This window comes from Neovison vison, chromosome 1, assembly GCF_020171115.1.
Source record: "Neovison vison isolate M4711 chromosome 1, ASM_NN_V1, whole genome shotgun sequence".
NCBI classification, from domain to species: Eukaryota; Metazoa; Chordata; class Mammalia; order Carnivora; family Mustelidae; genus Neogale; species Neogale vison.
Window position 1 is genome coordinate 12,326,995 of NC_058091.1, and position 25,949 is coordinate 12,352,943.

The 25,949-nt window shown below is 35.9% G+C and overlaps 1 protein-coding gene across 6 annotated transcripts in view; it reads right to left on the minus strand.

Annotated features, from left to right (window-relative positions):
* Positions 1-25,949, minus strand: part of SCAF8 (SR-related CTD associated factor 8) — a 152,944-nt gene that overhangs the window by 67,699 nt on the left and 59,296 nt on the right. For all 6 annotated transcript variants that reach the window (XM_044243426.1, XM_044243435.1, XM_044243473.1 and 3 more), the window contains 11 exons: positions 25,683-25,800; positions 19,397-19,528; positions 19,013-19,125; positions 17,168-17,361; positions 13,553-13,653; positions 11,177-11,290; positions 9,401-9,557; positions 6,987-7,120; positions 5,267-5,411; positions 2,533-2,601; positions 1-219 (listed from right to left, as the gene is read on the minus strand). In XM_044243426.1, the coding sequence (XP_044099361.1) occupies positions 1-219; positions 2,533-2,601; positions 5,267-5,411; positions 6,987-7,120; positions 9,401-9,557; positions 11,177-11,290; positions 13,553-13,653; positions 17,168-17,361; positions 19,013-19,125; positions 19,397-19,528; positions 25,683-25,800 (1,496 nt within the window). The remainder of the gene's footprint in view (positions 220-2,532; positions 2,602-5,266; positions 5,412-6,986; positions 7,121-9,400; positions 9,558-11,176; positions 11,291-13,552; positions 13,654-17,167; positions 17,362-19,012; positions 19,126-19,396; positions 19,529-25,682; positions 25,801-25,949) is intronic.

Genomic DNA, 25,949 nt, shown 5'->3' on the forward strand with positions numbered 1-25,949 from the left:
CTGATCTGGTATTTTCGCCAGAAGGAATCTGGTGGTCTATAAGATGAGGTACTTTTTCTTCAGGCTCTCCTTGTTTAGTTGGAGGATTAAAAACATTTCCAGCTGGCAGAGTGGAAGTAGCAAGATTGCTGGCAACAGAACCACCCGGTAAAACAAGACCACCAAATCCAACATCTTTCACAGTTTCTGGAGTCATGGATAATGGCGGCTGCACTAAAGCTGTTTAAAGAGGGAGAAAATATATTTCAGATTTAATTAGGCAAGCAATTCATGTGCTAAGTTAAAAATATTAAGCATGACCAACAATGGCCTTCCGAAGTTTTAATGTCTTCCTGTCCTCTCTCTCCAATTGTCTGGTAAGACTACTCAGTTACCATGACATGCATGAATTCTCTTCTGGCACCTCTATTTTATTTATAATGAAAATGAACTTCTTACAGTTTGTTTCATTTACTGGTATCTATTACCTAGCACAGTATATAATAAATGATGCTCAAAATGACAAGTCATCAGAAGAGGCTAAATTACATTTAGAGAGCCTTATTTTTTTTAAATAAGGGAAAACAGTAATTTTTGGAAAGAGTTTCATAAAAAATGTTTGGTAAAATAAGGACCAGGACTTAAACAAAAATTCCAATAATAAAAAAAAATCATAATTTACGAAAATGTCAGTACATGAAATTCTGAATATAAAGAAATGATTCATGCGGACTGACAGACACATACAGTAATACAAATCTACTCAAATCCCCTGAAATTATAATGTACTAGGATCCTTACATTCACTACTTCTTGTCAAATGAGGTTAGAAACCCATCACATTAAGAAGAGGTAAAGGAGACTACAAATAAAAAAGTATAACCCTTCCATTTTAAAGAAATGAGTAGAAAACCCAGCTGTTAAAAAACCACCAGAGGAATACAAAATCACAAACCATCAGAATTTTTAGTTCAGTTTATGTCACAATACAGTTACATCATGTACTTGGGAATTTTAAGAACTGTTTTACCCTCATATTTAATTCCAACTTACCTGGACACACTGTTAGCACAGAACAGAGCTATAAAATAGAGGAGTAAAACCATCTGAGATCATGTATGGGAATTATGAGAATTAAACAAGACAGTGGAAGCACCTAGGAGAGTACCTGACACATGGCTGTATTTCTCTTTCTCTATTCAACTGATCCCAGATTTTCTAAAATGAATAAACTAAAGAAATAATTGGGAGGTAAACTCTAGGATGAATCTCTGTGAATGCTGAATTCAGAAATGGCTTCTGAAAACTTTTCTAATTTTTAGGAAGAATAAAGAATTCTTCCTAATGAACCAAAAATAACAAAAGAGAAGGCCCCTAATCCCATATGAACACAAAAGTAGAGAAGAGTTTACAAGGAACACGGATTATGTTGTCAAGAGATCAGTTCTCTGTTACACACACTGTCCTTACAATAAAGTCCTTTGAACCAATATTGGGAGAGAAAGCTGCTAAGTTCTCCAAAAACTGATGATGTCATCTCGAAAGGATAGAGAAGCAACTATGAAAGGTCTTGCTGTCTAGAGATAAATCAAACAACTTCAAAATGAAAAGTGAATGCAACTGCTCGAAAGTGAAACTCCATTACTCCATAAACACTAAAGAAAAGGAAGGAGAAAGAGTTGAAGAAGAGAGGACGAGAAAGAGGAAGAGAAATAAGAAAAAACCTCTTCCCCTTCGGTCACCTGGTATCACTGGAAATACCTATGGAATTAAACTCATTACGCTGAAAAATGGCAGAGACAAGAACTTAGCATCTACCATGGTTCTCCTGTACAAATGGACCTCGAGATAACTAAATACTACCAGCTGGTGAAAGAAAGGTTTTTTTAAACAGAAAAATTCTAGGTAAGAAATGTGGAAAAATCAAAAAATTCAGACTGGCACTTTGCAACTAAAGGAAAGAGATTAAAAAGCAATAATGATCAATGGATGGAGCCATCCGATGAAAATTTGAAGGGAAACGTTTTTAGTGCCGAGGTTCTGTTAACGGAATGCCCTGATCCGTCTTACCACCACTGTTGCTAAAAATGTTGAAGCACATTCTAAGCACACCTTTGGTACGAAAAAACTTACTCTGTACAGAAAAATCAGAAGACAGAGGAACAAATCCGATGCCACAAAGAAAAAAACCAAATTGATTGTTTGGAATCTAGCATACAGAAGTGACTGTTTCGTCACAAATCAAAGACACAAAAGATGAAAAAAGAAAGGGACGTTTCAGCAACACTGCTCTATACTAAGACATTTAATACACAATACAAACCAACCACACAACTCTTTGGGGACTCTTTGAATTGTGACTAAAACCAATTGTAAATGCCATTTTGAAACAACACAGCAAATCTGAATACAGAATGACGGTCCTAGAATAATATTAAATTTTTCAAAATCACTTAATAAAAAAATTTGTCTAAAATTTTTATAATAAAAAAGTAATAATTCATAAGAGTGAGAGCTAATAGGTCAACACTAGCATGAATGTCGAAAACTCACATGTTGGTACTACCGGTGGAATGGCGGGCGGTGGTACAACAGGTGGTGGAACTGGAGGTGGCATGAAACCTACACGGGGGAAAAAAAGACCAAAAATAAAATAGCAGAAGAGTTACTTCTTTCAACTCCAAGATTTCAACATCGATAAATGAAATTCTATACTCTTGAAAAAGTCTTCCATTACTATGACCTTATATTTGTGAATATATTTTCCATCTAAAAAATCACTTCTAGGGGTGCCTGGATGGCTCAGCCGGTTGGGCAGCTGACTCTTGATTTTGGCTGGGGTCATGTTCTTGGGGTGGAGGGAGCAAACCCTGCATCTGGCTCCGCACTCAGCAGGGAGTCTGCTTAAGATTCTCTCACCCTCTCCTTCTGCCCCACACTCATGCACACACTTCTCTCTAAAATAAAGAAATCTCTGTTAAAAAGTCACTTTTATAAACACTACCTTATATTTGACCTTAAGTAAGCTAAGTGAAGCACAGAGACCCTTATCATGATCATGTCCTATTTATCTACTCGTGTGTGTAAGTCCTGTCACACTCTCTATGATGCGATAAAGTCAAAGTTTAGTAAGAACCAGGCAACTTGTTTTGTATGTTAGGCACAATGATTGCATGGGGAGTTAAATATTTTATGTTATGCTGTTGATAACACTATATGCAATAATGTCATCTGTAAAATGTGCTATTGTATTTCTTTGATTTATATGCCATCTACTAGATCAAAGTATTTTCATTAACCTTGGATGTTACTGTATTGTTTTTTGAGCACTGAAATAAACCTTCAACTTAATACTGTTTAATAATTTTAAATGTCAAGTGCTCAAGCTATAAACCTGTTTCCTTGCATTTTTAAGATACAGAACTACCATTAAATTTAATTTAAAAACCGTGGCAAAAGGGGCACCTGCATGGCTCAGTCAGTTAAGCGCCTGACTTCTGATCTTGGTGCAAGTCATGTTCTCATGGATTGTAAGACCAAGCCCCATGTCAGGCTCCATGCTCTGCAGGGAGTCTGCTTGAACATTCTCTCCCTCTGCCCCTCCCCAGGGTTCCCTCTTCCCCCACCAAATAAAACTTTGAAGAAAAATAACAAAAAAAACCCCACAACAAACCAGTGGCTAAAAATAACGGAAAAATAAAGATAATTCAACAAATGAATGCTAGGCAATGACTTTACAAAGTCCATGTGGTATGGTTTTTGAAATAATTCTTCAAAAATTATCTTCTGAAAGAGTGCCTGGGTGGTGGAGTTAGTTAAACACCCGACCCCTGGTTCTGGCTCAGATCATGATCTCAAGATTATAAGATCACCACATCCAGTTTTGCACTCCATGCGCAGAATCCTTGAGTCTTTCTCCCCCGCTTCCTCTGCCCCTCCCCCAGCTCTCTCTCTTTCAAAAATTAATCTTAAAAATTATCTTCTGAAAAATTTTAATTCAGATCCCACATTTTCATTGATTCCGTATCTGACAAGAGTAATTTTCCAATCTTTTACATGTAAGATAAGTTCTGCATCAATTTCAAATTATGTACTTAATTACAATGTGAAAATTTTGTTGTAAGATGAATAAATTACAACCGTTCTGAGGTAATGTTGACAGTTTTTAGGAATTCTGTTCAATTGGTAAGAACTTAAACAGAAATCAAAGTACTTTTCTTCTTATAATATGTGAAGAGTTCATGAAGTTCAAAGAAGGATAAATACAGCTTTGAAAAACAATGTCTATCACTTGATCCCTGTGCCTCTCCCTCATTCTTCTAACCTCCCATGGTCTAAAACTTAAGAGTTCCATCCCTAAGCTATAGAAGCTATTATTTCTATTTAATTGATGTATGTTCAGTAATCTATAGCTTCTAAACTAGAAATGCTGACTCAATGAACTTTTATCAAAAATTTATAAGGTCAAAAGAAGTATTACAAATTCAATCAGCATTTTTAGATAGATTATAATTTCTTATGTCAAAATGAAAACTATGATTTTTAGGAGGAACAGTCCTTATATAAATTTAATGCATACTTCCTGAAGAATGGGTGATAACCCCAGAGAATTCTGTTAAGAAAAATTCAACATAAATTTTAAATTATTTTAAAAGTATTTCAATGCTTTTGCTTTTACAGGATTCCATTTTTTTCTCTGTCGGTGCTAGTCCTTCAACCACCTGCATCACCTGGGAACTTGTCAGAAATACAACTGTCTTGCCCCACCTCAGGTTAGTGAAGCAAAAGGAGGCCAGGCCCAGCACTTTGTTTTTACTATGCCCTCCAAGTCATCCCTATGTACGCTAAGATTTGAGAACTGATCACCTATAGCATCTAATCTGGAAACATAACAATCTGGATGACACTGTGGAGCGCCTGGCTGGCTCAGTCGACAGAACATGTAACTTGAACTTGTGGTTATGAGTTCAAGCCCCACACTGGGTGTAGGGTTTATTTAAGGAAAATAAATTTAAAAAATTTTTTTTCTAAATGCATGAATGAACGATATTCTAAGTAGAGTACACAGAGGATGAGAATTCCTGGTGTGCCTCGGTGGCCCAGTCAGTGAAGCATCTGCCTTCAGCTCAGGCCAACATCTCAGGGGCCTGGGATCGAGCCCCATGTTGGGCTCCCTGATCAGTGGGGAGTCTGCTTCTCTCCTTTTCCACTGCCCCCACCCCCACCGCTCATGTTCTTTCTCTCTGTCAAGTAAATAAAATAAAATTAAAAGATGAAAATTCCTTACCAGGAGGTGGCTGTGAAGGGTTGAAACTCGCTCGCAGAAAAGGTGGTGGAGGGATTGGACTGAATCCAGGAGGAGGAACTGGCATTGAGACAGGAAATGCTGGTGGGACTAGACTAACTGCAGGCACCGCTGGCGCTACTGGAATCTTTTATGAATAGAAAATAAAATCCATCGGCAATGATTACATCTTGGAACAACTAAAGATAAACAATTTCTATTTCTTTCTAAGAGAGATAACAAATACCATTATATTAAGTTGTTTTGTTATTTTCCTTCTTGCATATTTATAATTGACTCTAACTTGGGGTATAAGCAAGGCCATATTATTCAAAAGACAGTATACATGGAGACTGAAATCTATCTTACATTAAAATGACATAAAGTAATGGGCACCTGCCTGAATAGTGAGTATCATGACCAATTTTAAACTGTCACCTCCCACTAAGTTTGTAATACCCAGCTATGGTATGCAACCTAACCATGAGGAAACATGTCAATAACAGTTTTTAAATGGTGGGAATTTCTCCTAAGTTTATTTTCTACTCCTAGCAAAGGTATTTTCTACTCATCCTAGGGACAATAATTCCTAAATATTTACTTGTACTCTGGGTGTACCTCTTTCCTAAATTTCATATTATCAATGGTCTATTCAACTTCATTGTCTGAAAAACACTCCAAACATCACTTATACAAAAGTGAACTCCCAAATGTCTTTCCCATTCTCAGGTAAGGATAACTTTGTCTTTCCAATTTCTCAAACCAAAAACCTTACCTCTTCTCTTTCTCACAAAAGTCTCATCATGCCACAAAATCAACACACCATCACGTAACCCCTAATTATCTGACCATTTCCCATTCTCTCCACTGCCATCAGTCTATGTATCAGTCCACCATCAGCTCTCATCTGGATTGCTGCAACTGTCTCTTCACTGGTCTCCCTACTTTCATTAATGCCCTCTAGTCTATTCTCAAAATAGCAGCCAGTGCGATCCTTTAAAACCAGATCTTTTAAAACCTTTAAAGCCAGATCAAGTCACTCCTTTCTTCGAATTCCTCCAATAATGCTCCATCTCAGAGTGAAAACCAAAGTCCTTCTAGAAGTTTCCCTCCCACTAAGCTGACTCTCATTCACTACACTTCTAGCCTACTTGCTATTCCTGGAACACACCAAATACACTCCTGGCCTAGGGCCACCTTTGCACTGGCTGTTCCCTCTGCATAGAGCGCTCTTCCTCAGGTAGCCACATGGTTAATTCCCTCAGCAACTCTGAGTCGTCACCCAAATGTCACATTCTCGAGTCTGCTCTGACCATTTTATTCACAATCATAAGCACTTATCCAGGCACTCCTAATAACCCTCACAGTCTCTCTTCCTTCCACAGTATCTCACAAAATTACTTCTTTTACATTTTCTATCTCCCCTATTGAAAACAAAAGCTGCACACGGACAGGGGTTTGCATGGTTTTCTTTCCACTAATGTAGCCTTATCCCAGGTGCCTTGAACAGTGAATGTCATAGCAGCAGACCATGAATACTTGTACAATAAACAAACATTTACATATAAATGACACCATTAAAAAAAATTTCCCCAAAATTATTTTACAAAACTAATTTATTCTATTTTGGACAACTTCCTTCAAGTTTTATAAAGTAAATACAGGAGTAAAAACAGAAATATAAGACAACACATTAACAATTAACAAAACACCCAGCACTAACCTGTAACATAGCAACAGGTGGAGGAAAAACCTCTGCCTGGGTTGTGACCACTGTCTCTTTTTCAACTGGAGTTGGGCTCTGAGTTGTCTGGACCGTCTCTTTAACGGGTTCTGAGCTTTTCACAGTTTCCCACTCTAAACAAAATATTTGGAAATTGATTTCCTCTGGACAGGTGCAAAGTGCAAAATTTTCATTTTATTTCTACATATACATTTATTTCATCACCACATCTTCATCTACCTTGGCAGACCTTTAAGATGTGTCCTCAACTATAGGTGCCAGGTAAGTCTGATGAGAATACTAAGGAGTCCAAAGAAGCATGACACAAGACACAAATGAAAGATACTAAAATAATTAGAAGATATCATAGATATTACCTCAAAGGCTGTCTGATATAGGAGGACCAAATCTTACTCTATATTGTGTCACAAGGTACAAGAGGAGACCGACAAGGAAAAGTATTAACCCAATTAAGAAAAATCTTTCTGAAAACACAACTATGCAAAAATAGAACAAAGAAACTCTTGGTTCTTCTAATGGTTCTCCACCGCCCTCAGAGTCAAGATCAAAAGTCATTATAATGACTACTAAGAGTATAATATGACTCTGTCTTCTGTACACCTGACTTTATCTCCTACTCCTCATTCCTCGCTAACTTTGCTCAAATCATACTGGTCTCATAATTTTTTAACAGACTTTGCACATACTGTTCCCTCTCTTTAGAATGCTTTCTCCAGAGAGCTGTACGTCTCACTCCTTCAAATATCACTCTCTCCATTACATCTTCTTCACATAAAACTGCAACAGCTCCACACCCATACTGTTCTCTTTTCCCTGATTTTTTTTCTTAGAACTTAGCAACCTAGAAATATTATAGAGTTTATCCATTTTGTTTATTGTCTGTTTCTTTCCACTGGAAACACAGGTTGGCAAACTTTCCCTATACTAAGTATTTAAGATTTTCCAGGCACATGTTCTCTGTTGCAACTATTCAACTGCTGTTGAAAAAAAAGTCATCAAATATAAAGTATTTTAAACCATACAACTGAGTATGGTTTCAATGAAACCCTACAGAAGAGCTTGCAGGCAGGATTTGACCCATGGGCTATTGACTGTCAACCTCTGTACTACAATGTGCACTCCAGGAGAGGAAGGATTTTTTGTCTGTCTCACTGATACAATCCCAGTTCCTAAAATCATGGCTGGCAAACAATAGGAACTAAAGTATTTACTGAATGAGTAAGTGTTTAAGAGAAACATAAATAAAAAAATAAAAAGACTGACAAGAAGAAAAGTACTGAAAAAATGTTTGAAAATATTTGCACTGGCCTAAGAATGAATATATACTGAAAATTAGCTAGCTTACTTTGGTAAAAGAGCTAAGATGTGAAGAAATAAGCTATTTCAATTATTTTCAATTATTCATTTCAATTATTTCAATTATTTCAATTCATTTCAATTATTTTCTAAGTATCCATTTTAAGATTTCTTACTGGTTATAAATGCTAACTATTTTGTCAATTTATAACTGGTATTTTAATTTTATTTTATTTTTTTGTTGGAAAGAGCAAGCACAGGCAGACAGAGTGGCAGGCAGAGGCAGAGGGTGAAGCAGGATCCCCGCTGAGCAAGGAGCCCAATATGGGACTCGATCCCAGGATGCTGGGATCACGACCCAAGCCGAAGGCAGCCTCTCAACCAACTGAGCCACCCAGGCGTCCCTATAACTGGTATTTTTAAAAATAAAAACACAAATTTAAAAAAACAGGCCAGATGATCATTTGGTTCTAAGCATTCTAGAACTGCATGAACCGGAAGTACAGCTCTCTAAACTAAGATTCTATTCCTGCCATTCACCACATGGATACTAACCAAAATAATCTAGAAGTCCTTCAAAGAAACTTCTTACATTCCCAGTTCTTACTTAAACTCAAGTAACTGAAATATTTAATTTAAAAGTCTCCACAGGAATGCCTGGGTGGCTCAGTTATTAAGCATGAGCCCAAAGTCCTGGGACTGAGCCTGCATCCGGCTCCCTGCTTAGCAGGAAGCCTGCTTCTCTCTCTCCCACTCCCCCTGCTTGCATTCCCTCTCTTGCTCTCTCTGTCAAATTAAAAAAAAAAAAAAGTCTCCATATACATAACTCTTTCTCTGAAACAGCAGAACTCTAAACATACAGGAAAAATGCTACATTTATAGACTTCTAAAACACTATACTTTGACATTTAGGAAATAAGACACATTAAGCATATATACTGGAAATGGCAGTGTTTTGTTTTCCTTTTCCTCTTTTGGGGGCATAGAATCCAGGAAATAAAATAAGCACAGTTCACCTTATCATGCACAACTCTCATCAATTACAACTTTTTAAGCATAGTTTTTTAAAACAACAAAACTACCTTTAGTGTTCTTACCAGTATTTACAGTTTCCTGGTCAATCATGCCTCCTTCTGCAAAACCTTCCAAGTCATCCACTTTAACTTTCTCCCATGGTATATATGTAACTCCAAGATCCACATCCCAGAATTGTTTATATTCTGTTTTTACACCTTTGTTTAAAGCCCAAGCAATCTATTAGGAATGAAGAGAAGAAAACAGAAAGTTCACGTATACAGTTAAAAACCAGATAAAATGTTCAAAATTATATGCAAACAATATAAATACAAATAAAATTATTTGGACAGGGACGCCTGGGTAGCTAAGTTGGTTAAGCGGCTGCCTTCACTTTGGGTCATGATCCTAGTGTCCTAGGATCGACCTCCACATCAGGCTCCTGCTTGGCAGGGAGTCTGCTTCTCCCTCTGACTCTGCCTGCCACTTTGCCTGCCTGTGCACTCTGTCTCTCTCTGACAAATAAATAAAATCTTTAGGGCGCCTGGGTGGCTCAGTGGGTTAAGCCCCTGCCTTCGGCTCAGGTCATGATCTCAGGGTCCTGGGATCGAGTCCCGCATCAGGCTCTCTGCTCACCAGGGAGCCTGCTTCCTCCTCTCTCTCTCCCTGCCTGCCTCTCTGCCTACTTGTGATCTCTGTCAAATAAATAAGTAAAATCCTTAAAAACAAAACAAAACAAAACAAAAACCTTTAAAAAAATAAAAAAATACTTAGCTAACAAGCAAAGCATCACTTGATGCTAGAAAAGTAAGAGTAGCCAAGTTTTTCCATGTATCTCCTGTTTTTGTTTTTAAAATAAAGCCTGCATTAGATAGCAACAGCATTTATAACATGGTATTTATTTCCACTTTTTACTAAAACTAAAAAACACACTTCCAAAACAATCCAAATCTACTTTTCACCATAAAAATGTCAACCTACATTAGTAATAATTAGAGTAGTTATCATAATTTAAACAGTATCTTGGTAGTCCTGGAAAAGAGACACTTCACACAGAGGAAACTCTCTGCCATGAAACGACAAAACACTGTCTACCTTGGAAGTTTTTTTTTAAAGTTTTTAACTCAGTTGCAGAAACTGACAAAATAAATCAAGTGCAGAAATAAAATGTAAATTAGTCACAAGAAGTAAAAATAAACAATATACAATATACAAATAAACATATACAGTATGTTTGAAATATACAATAAACACTCAGTTTAAAGATTAAGAAGAAAAAAAATAGACTTATTAATAAACCCTTCACAGTAGCCTCGGTTATACAACATAAGATGTTAAAAAGGAGGAAATAATAATATACTTAAGTGGTATAAATTAGGAAGCATTAGGAGAAAGTAGTGAATAAAAGGTAAGCTTATTGGGGTGTCTGGCTGGTTCAGCTGGTGGCACATGCAACTCTTGGATCTCAGGGTTATAGGTTTGAGCCCCATACACTGGGTGTGGAGGTCGCTTAAAAAAGAAAGAAAGAAAGGAAAAGAGAAGAGAAGAGAGGAGAGGAAGGAAAGAGAAGGAAGAGAAAAGAAAGAAAGAAAAGGAAAAAGAATTTGTAAAGAAAGTTCTACTCATAAAATGGTGCCCTGGTTGAACAAGAGAACTAGAAGTGTGATTTCAAAGAATCATCTGACTAAAGTTTTAGTTACTATTTTTAACCTATTTCTAATTCTATAACTTAACAATACTGAAATAATAACTTTTCTAGAGGTTTTTCCTTAACATTAAAAAAAGAAGATGTATCAAATACAGGAACATTCTAATAATCCAGTGAAAGGAGAGCATGGCTCCCTCCCCTCCAATCTCACCTTAATGACCTTGGACCCAATTTTATATGATCCGGAACTAAGTTTCTGAAGAGCCCGAAAAGCATCTTGTCGATGAACCATGCAGACGTAAGCACAACCCCTGGGAGGAATCATCTATTAAAAAAATTTTTTTCTTTAGAAACAGTAAACACGAAGGCATTCATTCTGACATTATTTTATGGTTTTAATGAAACAGATCACTTAGACTATTAAGACTCAATGGTTTTTCCCTTTTCTTTCTTTGGCTGTTTATTGGTATTACCCATGTACAACTAATTAGTTAGTTTAAAAAGAATTCTAAATTTGGTTGGGTCTCATTCTACGTCATAACATAAGCAAAATCGTGACTATCATATGTCAATCAAAGTTTGTCTAATACACAGTATATACTATAACAAAAAGTGTAAAAAAGACATGTATACAATACAACCAGATAAAAAGAAACCAATACTGCATGGCCAACATATTTGAAAGCATGTAATTTATTCAAATAATTGAAAGTATTTCAATTTTTCCAAATGTCATACTGAGTAACGTCAGAAAGATTTTTGTTTGGGGGAAGTATCTTATCCTTAATATGAAATCTATAATCTACAACGAATGGTGACACTAAAGCTTCACTATACAAACTTAATTTTGCCCAAGTGCTTCCGGACAAAGCTTTTAACACAAATAGGAAAACAGCCTTAGTGTTTTCACTTTCACTCAGAGTTCACGTCAAGCTAGTTTCCAAAACTTGAATACCAAACTTCTCAAAAAAGAAGTCTAACCCCCTACACATTTCTTTCTCTTCTGCAATATAGACCCAACTCTTTATCAATGCACTGAAAAATTGTCTTCCAGCTTACTAATGACCCCCTAAATGCTAAATCAAACGGACTATTTACTCAGTCCTCAAACTCCCCTCCAAATCAAGTGAAAGGTTTATACATTTTCCATCAAATTTTCAAATTCTGGATTTTATCATTAGCCATTCAATACATTTCAGTTCACAAAATAACTCAGTACCTACTATTTGTAAGTACTATGCTCTTAAAAGGTATTACAGAAGAGGCAAACTAATACCCAAAAGACTACAGAACAAAGGCCAAAAATGTCACACTTAATAGGACAATCCAAATGCTGCTTGGATTCAGGATCTTTAAAGACAATGATCTTGGGCATCCCTATTCTTTCAACTGTCAACACATTTCTGACATCTCAGGGGAAAATAAGAAAAAAATTCAGAGGTTACATGATCAACCAAGGACTCTGGAAGATAATTTATATTTTGACAGATGAAATTTTAAAAGACAAAAGAGTAAGAAAAGCCCACAGCATACTCCTAGTGTAGGGAAAGGAATATAAAACTCCCAAGTTAAAACACTCAACCAATCAACTATTTATTGTCTGTGCAACTCAGGCAAATCACTGAGATTCCTCACTAGTAAAAAGCAATGGGAATTACTTAAGCAGCTTCTTGTGAGGTTCCAATGAGATCATGTATGGTTGAAAGTAGTATACGAAATGGTCAAACAATTCAGTGAAGAGTGCTCTTATTAATAAGGAAAAGTCAAGTTTGGTCATGTAAGGATCTAAGATTAGAAAGGAAAGGCAGCCAATTTCCTGGTAAAAAATGTTGAAAGTCCAACAGACAGAAAAGTAACAACAGTGAATAAAATCATAGGGTTAATGAATTAGGCTTCTGAAACAAATCTCTATAAAACATTCTATGACTTAGTTTTAGCCCTGGGGGGTGGGAGAGGGAAGAGACCTTCAGGAAGAATAAAATGCTCAAAAGAGACTGGATGGAGCAAAAGTGCTGAAAAAAATCAAGCTGAGGAGTGAAAGAGTTGCGCTCAAGTTCAAAGTCAAAAGTCAAAGACAGATTTTCTTGTCACTGTTTTTCTCTCTCCTGAGAGAGGGAGAGATGGCGAGAGGAGCAAGGGGACTGGTACAAAGACTGGGCCCCCAAGTCCTATTGTGTCTCCACTACTATCTGTGTACTCATGTGTAGGTGATTACAATTCTCTGGGACTCAGTTTCCTCATTTTCATTATGAAAAAAGGGGGGGGGTGTAATTAAAATAGGTCACAAATAGGGTTTCTGCTAACCCGAACACCAGATGCCTTTAGGAACCAAGTGCTAGCTATACTGCTATAACACCCCGAAGAACATTTCACTAGAATTCCACCAGAAAAGAAAAATTAATTAAGGAGAATAACAGGAGCAGAAATAAACACAGAAATGACTAAAGTCAAATAATCCTTATAAGGATGTGCATTATTAAAGGCAGATACTCTACTGGACTCATTAGGAACCAAAGTGACTCTCTGACTGATAATCCTCTATATGTATATTTTTAACCTTAAACTATCGTATAAGAGTGATACTTACATTAATGGATTCAATTTGTCCAAACTCTTCAAACAGATTGGTTAAATCTTGCTGGGTCGCCTTCTTATCCACCTGACCAACCCACAAAGTAGTACTACATACTGTCAAGACATTAAAGAGACAAATGACCTAAATCACACAGACACAGCTATTTCTTTCAAGCAGCTGAAGAAAAAGCACTAATAAATAAGATTTAAACTGGATATTTAAAACACTTAGGTTGTCCCACATCGGGCTCCCAGCTCCATGGGGAGTCTGCTTCTCCCTCTGACCTTCTCCTCGCTCGTGCTCTCTCTCACTGTCTCTCTCTCTCAAATAAGTAAAAAAAAAAAAAAAAAAAAAAAATCTTAAAAAAAAAAATAATAAAAAAAAATAAAACACTTAGGTGACATTTTTATCTGTTATGCTTAAAATGAACTAAAATCTCAGATGTTCATCTATACCTACTGCAAATTCAACCTCCTGTGTGTTACCTGATCTCAAGCTTGGCTGCATACTTTAATCACCTATGGCTACCTGGGTGTCACCCTAAAAGATGAAGGGCTATGGGGTACAACAGGTTGGAAACTGGGAATTTAAGATTCTGTATGTAATTCTAATATGCAACAAAGTCACAAAAACACTTTTCACTACAATCCTATCTCTGCACCTTTCATCGTCTGTGATGGAATGATTAAGTGAATGTTTCTTCCTCATCAATAGTTAAATGTGAAAACAGCACCTTATTCTTAAATAATGTGCATGGAGATACATGGGGGAAAAGGCTAAAATTTGAACTCCTTAACTTGTTTTCATGAAAAACTTAAAAGATATTTTAACTGCAGGAAGTACTTCCCTTTAACAAACAGACCTACACATAAACCTGTCGCCTACTTTAAGCTGTACAGTTCATGACTCCAGGAACATTTTCTTTTCCCAAAAACACTTGCAAAATATTAACAGCAGCTGATACATTTGCGGAGTTTAGTAAGTCTAGATTTACATCAATGTCATTTTTAAAGAGAAAGTTTCCATCCTTTTGATGATCTTTTATCTATTACGGGGCAGGCCTCCAGCAGGTTTTTTTCTAGAGCTAATTTAACCCCACACTAGTGACTACTGCAAGATCTCTACAGAACGAAGGTTTTTCAACCAGATTTCTCTACTCCAGCTGGTTTTAACTCAAAGGTCTTCCAGATCTCTGTTAGTTTTAAGAATCATTCAACCAGGGTGCCTGGGTGGCTCAGTGGGTTAAAGCCTCTGCCTTTGCCTTGGGCCATGATTCCAGGGTCCTGGGATCCAGCCCCACATCGGGCTCTCTGCTCAGGAAGGAGCCTGCTTTCTCCTCTCTCTCTGCCTGCCTCTCTGCCTTCTTGTGATCTCTGTCTGCCAAATAAATAAATAAAATCTTTAAAAAAAAAAAAATCATTCAACCAACAGATTCGCTGGTAATGTTCTTACCCTATTTCTTCTTTGCCTCACACAGTCTCACCCTATGTACATATAACTTATTATTCAACCAAAGTCTCAAGGTACAATATATTAGTTTTACTCTATTGCTGTAACAAAGTACCACAAACTTAGTAGCTTAGAACAAAAAAACATATTCTCTTACAGTTGTGGAGGTCTAAAATGGATCAACAAGCTTGTATTCTTTCTGGACACTCTTAGGGGAGAATGTGTTTCCTTGGCAAACTGCCTACATTCCTTGGCTCATGACCCCAACTTCAATCTTCAAAGCCAACAGTGGAGCATTTACCTATCTTCATCTTTCTTCCATCTTCACATCACCTTTTCCCTCTGACCCTCTTGTTTCTCTCTTATAAGGAAGGACCCCTGGATTACACTGAGCTGTTCTGGATAACCCAAGTTAATCTTCCCACACCAAAATCCTGATTAATCACACCATGTGATGTAACATATTTACAAGTTCCAATAATTTGGCTACGAACATCTTTGGTCCGGAGGACCACTATTCAACCTACCACAAACCCTCAGCAAATTTTTCGACTTCTTTCACAATAGGTCCCACCACTTCATTATTCTTTCTACCACATCACAGCTGCTTTAATCTTCCTGAAAGATGTTCCATGTTTCCCCTACTGTTTCAAGGTAGTTTCGCCACAATCTTTCTCACAGAGAACTTTTTTTTTTAAAACCCAGAAAGCAATAATGAATCTCCCCCATTCCACGGCTGGTGGGGGGGGGGGTGCACACCACGACGAAGACGACGACGATGGACGGACACTGATTCCTGGAATATTACTGCTTGTTGATGTTCCATATCCACTGCACTACTCATGAAGATTCTGTGTTCACAGGACCAATGTAGGGAAATACTACCTTCTGTGTTTAAAATGCACTGGGGCCACACGAAATTGCTTTGGAGTAAGGAGAGTTTTGAGGCAAATAATGAGGGATATATTTTCACTGTATTTTCTTATGTGCTTTCTGAATTTTCTTTTTATGGTGTTTGACTCATGAAAAAAAAAAACACAGCAACAGGAAATAAACTCCATGGTGGATAACTATGTAAAAGGTGGCAGCTATAATATGGTTAAGTAAAGTGAGGAACTAAATGCAAGAGACTCCACTTAAATCCTAAAATGGGTGATTCTGTATGTCCTAATGGTATCATGAGAAGGGAGGCACAGCACAGATTTTATGGTCAGATCTTTGATGTTACTTCTTTATCAGATAGCACTAAAATGTTTGAATTTGGTCTCTCACCCTAAGGAGACAAACAAATTTTCAGACTTAGGAATATCAACATTATTAAATTAGCACTGGCTCTCACAATCAGGTATGATTCTGGAAAGATAGCCACAGCTTGCTGAAAATGCCAGAACTTAGTAAGAGGCTGGATGTTGCTTTTAATTATAAGCCTGGGTATCCAGGATGATTCAGCAGTATAAATTATACCAATTATTTATCTATCTCCATAGCAGAAAGAGTTTATTAGAAGACTTTCAGAAATTAGACAACCTGATCAGTGTTCAGCTCTTGGCAAAGAATGACATTTTGCCCCATTTTATGCACTTTGCTCATCTGCAGTAGGTCTGTTCACCTTAGAAATCCTAACTCACTAGAAATCCTTCAGAAATAATCTGGTACTACTTAAATTCCTGCAGAGTAAACTCTCCTTCAAACTCTCACTATTAACAAATTTGCTCTAATTATACATTACCAATTAACATATAAAGGAGGGAAAGTTTGTACAGTGGGAATCTCTCTCTTGGTGCCAATGCAGTAATTTACAATTAGCTTTAAAATCTATACGCTTCCTTCAATAATTACTCCCCAGACCTGGTGGTCAAACTTGGCTATGACACTCTGAGTAGAAACCACAGTGTCTATGTAAGAGACAGTAGGCCTAGTCCACTTAATATGTTATGAATCAAGTTCTATATTTTCCAATTTGTGTTTTAAAAAAAATCAACTCTCAATGATCTTAGTGTTTCATAAGAACCTGTTCTTCCTTTTTCTTTTCTCCTCTATCACTTAACAAAAACCAAGGATAAAATTATTCATTTACTAAACTACTTTTCAATTTCTAGGTCTAAAAATAGTTGACTCTGGCAGTTAATGATTTTAACATCTGTTGAAACCAAAGCTTTGTAAAACTGTGTCACTTACCACTTAATGTTTTAGATCGAACTGGAGGTAATCCCTTCTTCTGTCGTTCTTTCTCCCTTTCTCTCGCTCTCCTTTCACTTGAGTATGAACGTGATGACTTCCTCTTTCTTTCTCGTGAGCGTGAGCGTGATCGCTTTCTGTGTTTACGTTTTCGAGAACCAGACCGTGACCGAGACCTTCGTTTTCTGGGTGATCTACAAAAAAAAAAAATCTTATTTTACTTCTAACAACAATATTATTCTTCTGTCAAACTTCTCACTTATAGGTAAGGGAGTGGGGGGAGACACACACACACACACACACACACAAGGTTTTATATTTAACCACCTCTTAAAAAATGTTTAAGTAGAATGAATGAAGTATCAAACATACATTTTCTCAAACCTATGTATTGCTCAAGCCCATACTGTAACAGATGTTTGTTTGCAATGATTTGTACTGATACCAGGTAGAAGAGAATCAGATTCTATCCACTAAGCAGAATCCAGTAAGATTCTATCCAGTAATCCTTACTTTCTTTTCTTCAGTGTCCTCCAACTCATTTTTCAAGAAAGAGTCAAGAATAAGAATGAAAGACTAAAGAAAATTTAAAAATCCTTAGGTGAGCTTGGGAGAAGGGGGGTGGGGTTATGGACATTGCAGGGGGGTGTGCTTTGGTGAGTGCTGTGGGGTGTGTGGACCTGGCAATTCACAGACCTGTACCCCTGGGGATAAAAATATATGTTTATAAAAAATAAAAAATTTAAAAAAAAATTCCTTAGGTGATAAAGACACTATACTCTTAAAATTAGGAAACAGAGAATGTTTCCAACAGGGCATTAGGCCACTAAAGAATTCTGCTTGTAAGTTTTCAACTTCTAAAATTTCAAAGTGCTTAACTTTAAATACAGGTGTTACTGAAAGTTTCTTCTTTTCCTATCAACCATACATCACTGTACTGCTTCAAAATCTTAATAAGGAGGTTTGTTAAGACAAAGAAGCTGTTAAGATTTTAGCTCTAACACTGTATTTGTTTTGGCTAGATGACTCACTGAGCTGAGATGGGTTTATAGAGTAGAACTCACAGGCTCTCATTTAAAAGAGGTAAATACAAGTAACTTCTTGAAACAAGTAAGGAATGACTAGTAAGTCATCAAAGATACTGCCCTTCTTCCAACATATACTGCTCAGATTTTCAGGGATATTGACGTGTAGACAATAGGTTATATTAATATTAAAGACTAATGACTTAAAGTTTTAAGACAATTTATAGCAAAAACAATATATATAAACTACATGAGAATTACCAGGTTAAGGAAACCTCAACTCAAATTTGAATAAGCATGTACATTAATGAGATTTAGCCATGTTGAAAAGCTAACAAAGAAAACCGTTAAGATATACTTTATAATAATCTGATACTATGCTTAATATTTATTAAAAAAATTCTTATAGTTTTATTTTTATGATCACTTTTGGTATTATTATAAGATGAAATAAAATCGAAGAAATACAACAGATTTTCTAAACACCGTTCCTCTATATCTTGACTGAACAGTTTTCAGAGGCAATAGTATCCTTAGCTGCATATAATCATAATATTATTAACTAAAATCAGGTATAATCCCAAATCCAAGTCTTGTGATATGGTTAATTGGCTACAATTAATGTATAATATTCAAATAATGGCCACAGATATACCCAATTAAAAGAGGACAAAGAATTCTTCTGTTTTTGAAATTCTGAATTACTTCTTTCTGGACAGTATGTCACTTTAAGAAAAACATTCCTTTAATCTTGATATAAAGAAACAGAGCCCACTTTTGAAAGTTCACACACAGCTACTCTTAAATATTATTGTAGAACCTTGAACGAGATCGTGAATGTGTTCTTGATCTTGAGCGAACAGCCACTTTCTTTGCCTCTTGTTCAAAGATCTCCTCTTCCACTCCATCTTGCCCTTCATCAATATCCATATCCTTGAAAGTCAAAAGAATAGCAAATAAAATGGCTTACTGAGATGCAATATATACTTAAAATTCTGCCTTACAAAATATTCACCATAGCAGCATTAATGCCTAGTATTAAGTAACATGGTCAGTATAGACCTTAAGTGTGAGGAAAAATTTAGGACATTATCATTATTTTGCATAAAGTATTTTACATAAAATTAAAACATTTACCATATTTTATAATATTTTCCTCTAAATAATTTAGAATTTATGACCTAGAAAAACATTAACTTTTTACCTGTTGCTGAATATCTATAGAATCATCCAAATTCGCCTCAGGTTCAAGGAAATGCTGCTGACTGCTCCCTTGTGATGGTGAGGCGGAATGCTCTGATCCAAATGTTCCCTCCTGACTATCCTGAGGGGTTGCCTATTGAGAATGTATACAAACACACAAACATTAAGAAACCATGCATATTATTACAACAGAATTTAAACATGCAAACGTCACAATTTTTAAAAAGTTTTAAAAAGGAGCCCAACACATATAGAATTCCCACATTAAATCAACTATAATCAATCTAAAATCACACTTTTGTACAAATCCAAGTTTACTTAAGAGCATGGGACACCTCTATAAAAAAGGGAGAAGACTCTATTAGAATGGTTAAGATCAAGTAGCTCTTCAAATAAATTTTTAATTGTGGAAAATATAATCATTATACTTCTAAGAATAAAGGTATTACATCATAAAAAATATGTTAACAGCACAAAGTTAAATGAATCTAGAATTTCAACAGCAATTAGCATTTTTATAAAATGCTGTAATACTTTTAATGTGAAAGTACTTTACATTAAAGAACTAAGTCATACATTAATGTGTAGAGGCAAAACAAAGCTCAAATATCATTATCAAATTAACTGATCTAGTAAAACAGTTCTCAATTTGGGCTTTCTCAACCTGTATTAGGAAGTACTCTGAAATATGTAATATATTTCAGAAACTAATAAGAGTTAGGCAATGAAGACTAATTAAAGGAATACTTAAAATTTGAATCTCCTCCCCTCTTTTTTTGCTGGGACTAGATGTATAGCAACTTGATACAGTCATACTACTTATACTTAATAGTCTGAATCCAATTTAGCAACTGCATATACTATGGTATTAACTAAAAATAAGAAAACTAATTATGAAAATGTCTTCCCACATAAACTTTTCTAAAACATCTTTGCAGGTGTTCAAGATTAATAAAAATAGTTACGGGTAGTACACAAGCTGGGAGACACTAAAATAATTAACAGATAAGAGTAACTCAAAAATACTAGTCCCTCATTACAAACTCTGTGAACAAGTTACTTGAATTGTGAAATTCAGTCTCTTTATCTGTAAAGCACAGTGACTACAGACAATATTATAAACTTCAAAGTTGTTAAAAGACTAGAGCTAACTGTTCCCACCACAAAAAAATGACAGTTTTAGGACATGAGTGAAGTGTTAGCTTACTGCAATATATAAATGTATCAAATCACAATGTTGTACACATTAGTTATGTATCTCAGTAAGATTTTAAAATTCTTATTCTAATGACATCTATCTGAAAGAAAACGCATAAAAATTAAGAGCCAAAAAGAGCATTTAAAGAACTGTTCCAAGTTTCTCACTTTATAAAGGAACAGGTTCTCTAAGAACAAGTAACATGATCAAGGTTTAGAAATAAATGAAAAGCTAAAGTAGAAGAGACTTCTGTGAAACAACTATTACATGCCACAGTACTGGCCAAAACATCAGTAAGCAACCACTCTCCCCAAATAAACCAAACACATTTTAAGCAAAATCCTGGCTTACATCTTTAAAAGTATAGTAACAGAATTCTTAACACAGAAAGGGGATTTTCAGCTCCATCTGGAATCTAACTGGTCCTCAAGTTAGTATGCATATATTCTTCACATCACATTTTTCTTGCTTCTCCATTTATCTTAAGCTTCCTATTCCCCCCCCCTTGTTTTTTACCCTTATTTTCCTATTTAATGGTTAATTCTTGGTATAACCAACCAAGATCCACTGCAATTAATTTTAGTATTTCAGTTTTACCCATTTGGAAAGACTGTAATTTCATAACCTTTATCCTTCGACTTTTTTTTTTTTTTAAAAGCTTTATTCTTTCTTAGAGATCTTCTGAAGAACAAAGAGAAAATTTACTTCAGAATTCAACTAAGAGATGCCAGGGTGGCACAGTCAGTTAAGCAACCAACTCTTGATTTCTGCTTACGTCATGATCTCAGGGTTTTGAGGTAAGCCCCCACTTTGGGCTCCGCACAAGTGCAAAGCCCGCTTAGGACTTTCTCCCCCTCTCCCTCTGCTCCCTCTGTGCAGTCACGTGCATGGGCTCTCTCTCAAAATAATGACTATTAAAATAAAAATAAAAATTCAAGTAAAAATTATCCTATTACCTTGCAATTAGCATTAGGTCCATTGGACCCTTTGCTGTATCTAAGACATGTTGTGAGATTTTAGAGGTCTTATTGTCTTAAATATTGAAACATTTTTCTATTTCATCATCCCAAGAATTACTCTGTTATTATCCATCGATTATTCCCAATTATTTCAAGAAAGACTAAAATAATACAGAAAAGAAAAAGGAATGTCACTGCCAAGAAGGGTGATTCAATAGTGAAATAAAATCATTACCACCCAGTTGTATTGCATTACCAAAAATACTGTATATTTCAAGAAAGTAAAAATAAGGCCGGAGACACTATCTTTGTAGTCTGCTTTGTGCTTTCCTGGAAACATAGTTGAATAGATTTTTCCGTTTCTGTACATAATGGTAAGGAGAAGAAAACTGACAAGAGGAATATATTTCATAATTAGTAAACAAAATAGTAGAACATGATGCGAAAAAGAACAGCATTCTAGATTCTAATGATTAGGTATTAGTTTAATACCTAAGTGAACTATGAGTTCTCAGATGATCATAACCTAAATGTATTTCTCAAACTCCAAAACTTATGGCAGAAAAATGTGTCTCTAAGGACAAAAACCGGGTCTTTCCATCCACTTAGTCAGTTAATAGGAAGGACTTTATCTTGCAGTATTTTGCAACAAGAACCCAGATTGCTCTATTTTGCTAAAAGAATGTGTGACATTTGAATTTAATGGACACAAAAATGTTGATTACATTTCAATTATGTAAACTAAAACTACTCATCAAGTATTTCCCCCTATCTCTTTTAGTCTCACTTCTGTAAACTATCTGTGAGATGACTTCACATCTATTTTAAAAGGATCCATTGGACCCAGGTGGCAAATGACAGCTTTACTGATAACACTGGTATACATCCTTAGTATATATCCTGGGATACACTTCTAGTTTCTTCAATGATGTCCTCATGTAAAGCATCAATACTGAAAAAATAGAAGACAGAACACTGAATACTGAATAAAATACTGAAAAAATAGAAGGGTAACAGCAGCTAGCAGAAACTTCTTTCAAAGTTGGATTAACACTCACGAAGTGTCACGTTTTGATCAGTTATAGACCCATGTTCCTCCATTTTTTTCTGTGTAAGTGACAGGAAATACTGTTGAAAGCCTTACTGAAATCCACGCATGCTAGGCTATAATCCTACAATTGCAGTACCATGAAATGCGATTTATGTGAGCCGAGATTTCAAATCACTTAAAGCAACAACAGGCTCTTAATATTATCACCCATCTTAGGTTTTATCATGTTCAATTCTACTCTTTCCATTATAAACTCCTATATAAAAAAAATACTGAATCAAAGTAAGTTACATATGATAGCTCTTCATTATTAAGTGGCTATATCTTCCACAATCTTTCTATTCCTAACATTCTTTCAAAAGCCCTTTTTATCAGTCCTACCATTTTCATTATCAGTATTTTGAGCTATAGCTTTCTTGACATCTTTTGAATATCCTGATAAAACAATTATCAATATCATGAACTAGAACTTACTTCAGACAAGGGCAATCATTCTCTTTCCAACAGGACTATTACTCCCTTCACAATTTAGCCACTCCTTGAAGTGCTCCGTTTTCAGTGGTTTTCTATTGTTAGGGATATTAGGGAACCACTCACATGCAGGTGTGGTCAGGGCTGCAATGAGTAGGGTGCCACTGGCAATCCCATTCCTTTAAGACACCCTAAGAACTTTGAGGTGGCCATAAGGAGCTCACTGGTAAACAAAAATGCTTCATTTTTCTGCATTATTTCACCTTATCTTCATCATATGAAAGCAACTGGTTTGGTAGAGCCAATTACACAATTTATTAAATTTAATGGTTACCCTGCTGATACACTACTTTCCAATTGGAAATCTGTCACAGGTTTTGAACACCATCTACCTGATTAATTAGAAAAGTTGCTTTTCTTTCACCACTCCCTTTCTTCAACACTCACTTTTGAACAACAAAAGCTTTTAACAACATCTAATTCTTTCAAAAGGATCTTATTTTCTTAAAATTTTGAGATTATGTATTAACTAAGCCCAGAGACCTGTTTTTCTTTGGTTGGTGAGATTCTTAAGACCGAATAACCCTGAAAAATGGAATGGGAGGAAACGAGAGATGCAAACAAACAAACTTATAATTCCTAATTATGGGAATATTATGGGAATATATGGGATTATATGGGAATGAGGGTTACTGTAGGGGAGGTGGGTGAGGGGATGGGGTAACTGAGTGACAGGCATTAAGGAGGGCACATGATGAAATGAGCAATGACTGTTACGTGTAAATGACAAATTCCTGAACTCTACATATGAAACTAATGCTGTATTATATGTTGGCTAACTGAATTTAAAGAACAAAAAAGAACAAAAAGAAAAATGTTCTCTCAAGTTCCTAGGAATTTTCACTTCAATAATTTGGTGTTAATTTTAAGAATACTACTTTGATTTTACCACTTCTACTACAACTCCTGAAGGGAAACTGGAACTAAGACAATTAAAATTGCCACATTTACAGATGGGACGAATCTGCCATTGGATAACCTCTTCCATCACAACTGCCCACTGCCTCTCTAACAGCTCTGTGGTTTTTTAATTACATGACTGACAACTTGTTTCTTTTCATTGATTTACAATTTGTGTTTTTCTTTAAAAACGGCCAAATGTTCTACATTGTGCTTTACCTTTAAAGTTCCTGAATTCTCAGGCAGATGTATCTACCTGACATGAAATACTATAGTAGTAGATGTATCTACTCCAACCATTCAAAATTATTCCTTCAAAACAAGATACAGAATTCCATTCTCATAATACAAGTGTATGTTCCAACCTTAGCAAATACCATTAATATCATTTTATGCTTGCTATCTGATTTAAAAGGGTAAGTTCAGACCCCAGCAGAGTCCAAGGTTTGTTATCCCTTTAAACTAAAATAACTTTTCTCTCTCCTTTACTTCCACTGCTCTTCACCTATACCTCTTATTACAGAAACTAGAATTCTGCCCTGTGTTCATACAGATGTACATGCTCCATTAGAGAAGAGATTATTTGAGGCCAGATGCTTTTTTGTTCACCTGTGTTCATCTGTGTATATATCATTTGCCTAACAACACACTGCTCATACTTTAAAAAATGTGTGGAGTATGACTTAGTACTAAGTTTTGGATATAAGGAAGAAGTGAGAGTGGGCGGAATTTGAAAACACTCATGTTCTAAACAGTTTATATATGCAAGTATTTCTCAAATGGAGGAAAAACAGGCTTTGTAACGGATTAACCCTGCCTTTGAAGTCTGACAAATTTTGTCAATTCTAAAGTATGATTCTTCTTTACACTTTATCATCCCTGTAATTTATTAAGGTTCTTCTAACTCTGTAAGATGTACTTTTGAAGTGATTAAAAATTCTTAGCTGTACATAAAATAATAGTGTGTCTTAGAGTGCCTAGGTGGCTCAGTGGGTTAAGCCTCTGCCTTCAGCTCAGGTCATGATCTCAGGGTCCTGGGATCAAGCCCCACATCGGGCTCTCCGCTGAGGAGAAAGCCTGCTTTCCTGCCTACTTGTGATCTCTCTCTCTGTCAAATAAATAAATAAAATCTTTAAAAAAAATTATACATAAAAAAAGACAAACAGTGTGTCTTAAGACTAATTATACATCTGATTAGCTATACCGTTTTGCAATGGATGTTTAATTTCATTACAGTACAATGGAAGTCAAAATGCTATCTCATAGCATTAAATGTAATGCATGCCTCCTAAACTTCCTGCACACAGCAGCAGCCTAATTAAAGGAGTAATCTATTTTGCCATCATCACTCTCAAGAAAAGCAAAATCGTCATGATCTTGCTTGACAGGGAACTGAGTGGAGAAAAGCACATGGAGTTTTAAGTTGTAATACCGAAACACCACCTCTGTTTTCTGTTCTCCACTGCTAGTGTAGCAAGCACATGTATATATCCAGAACACATTCTGGTAACAGAAAAGACTATAAATGTTCTGAAAAGGCTGACCTTCCTAGTACTAGAACTGAAGAAAAATCACCATGCTTGAGAAACACCACTTTATAGAATGTAGATAGCAATAACTCTAAAGACCACAAGATGGAGGTATAAACCTTTTGAGGCTGTTGCTGTTCTAGGAGCTGCTGTCTGAGATGTTCAAGGTTTTGCTGCTGTAGTTGTTCAGCTATCTGATGAAAAATGGAATTGTTCACAGATTCTGAAACATGAGAACTAGAAGGAAAAACAAGTAGAAATACATTTTAAAACACAGTAAAGATAATACAAAAATAACTGATTTTAACCTCCCCCATGCCAATTAAATGAAACAGACTCTACGACAATGTTTACTTTTGAAATATTAACAGAAAATGGAATACCTC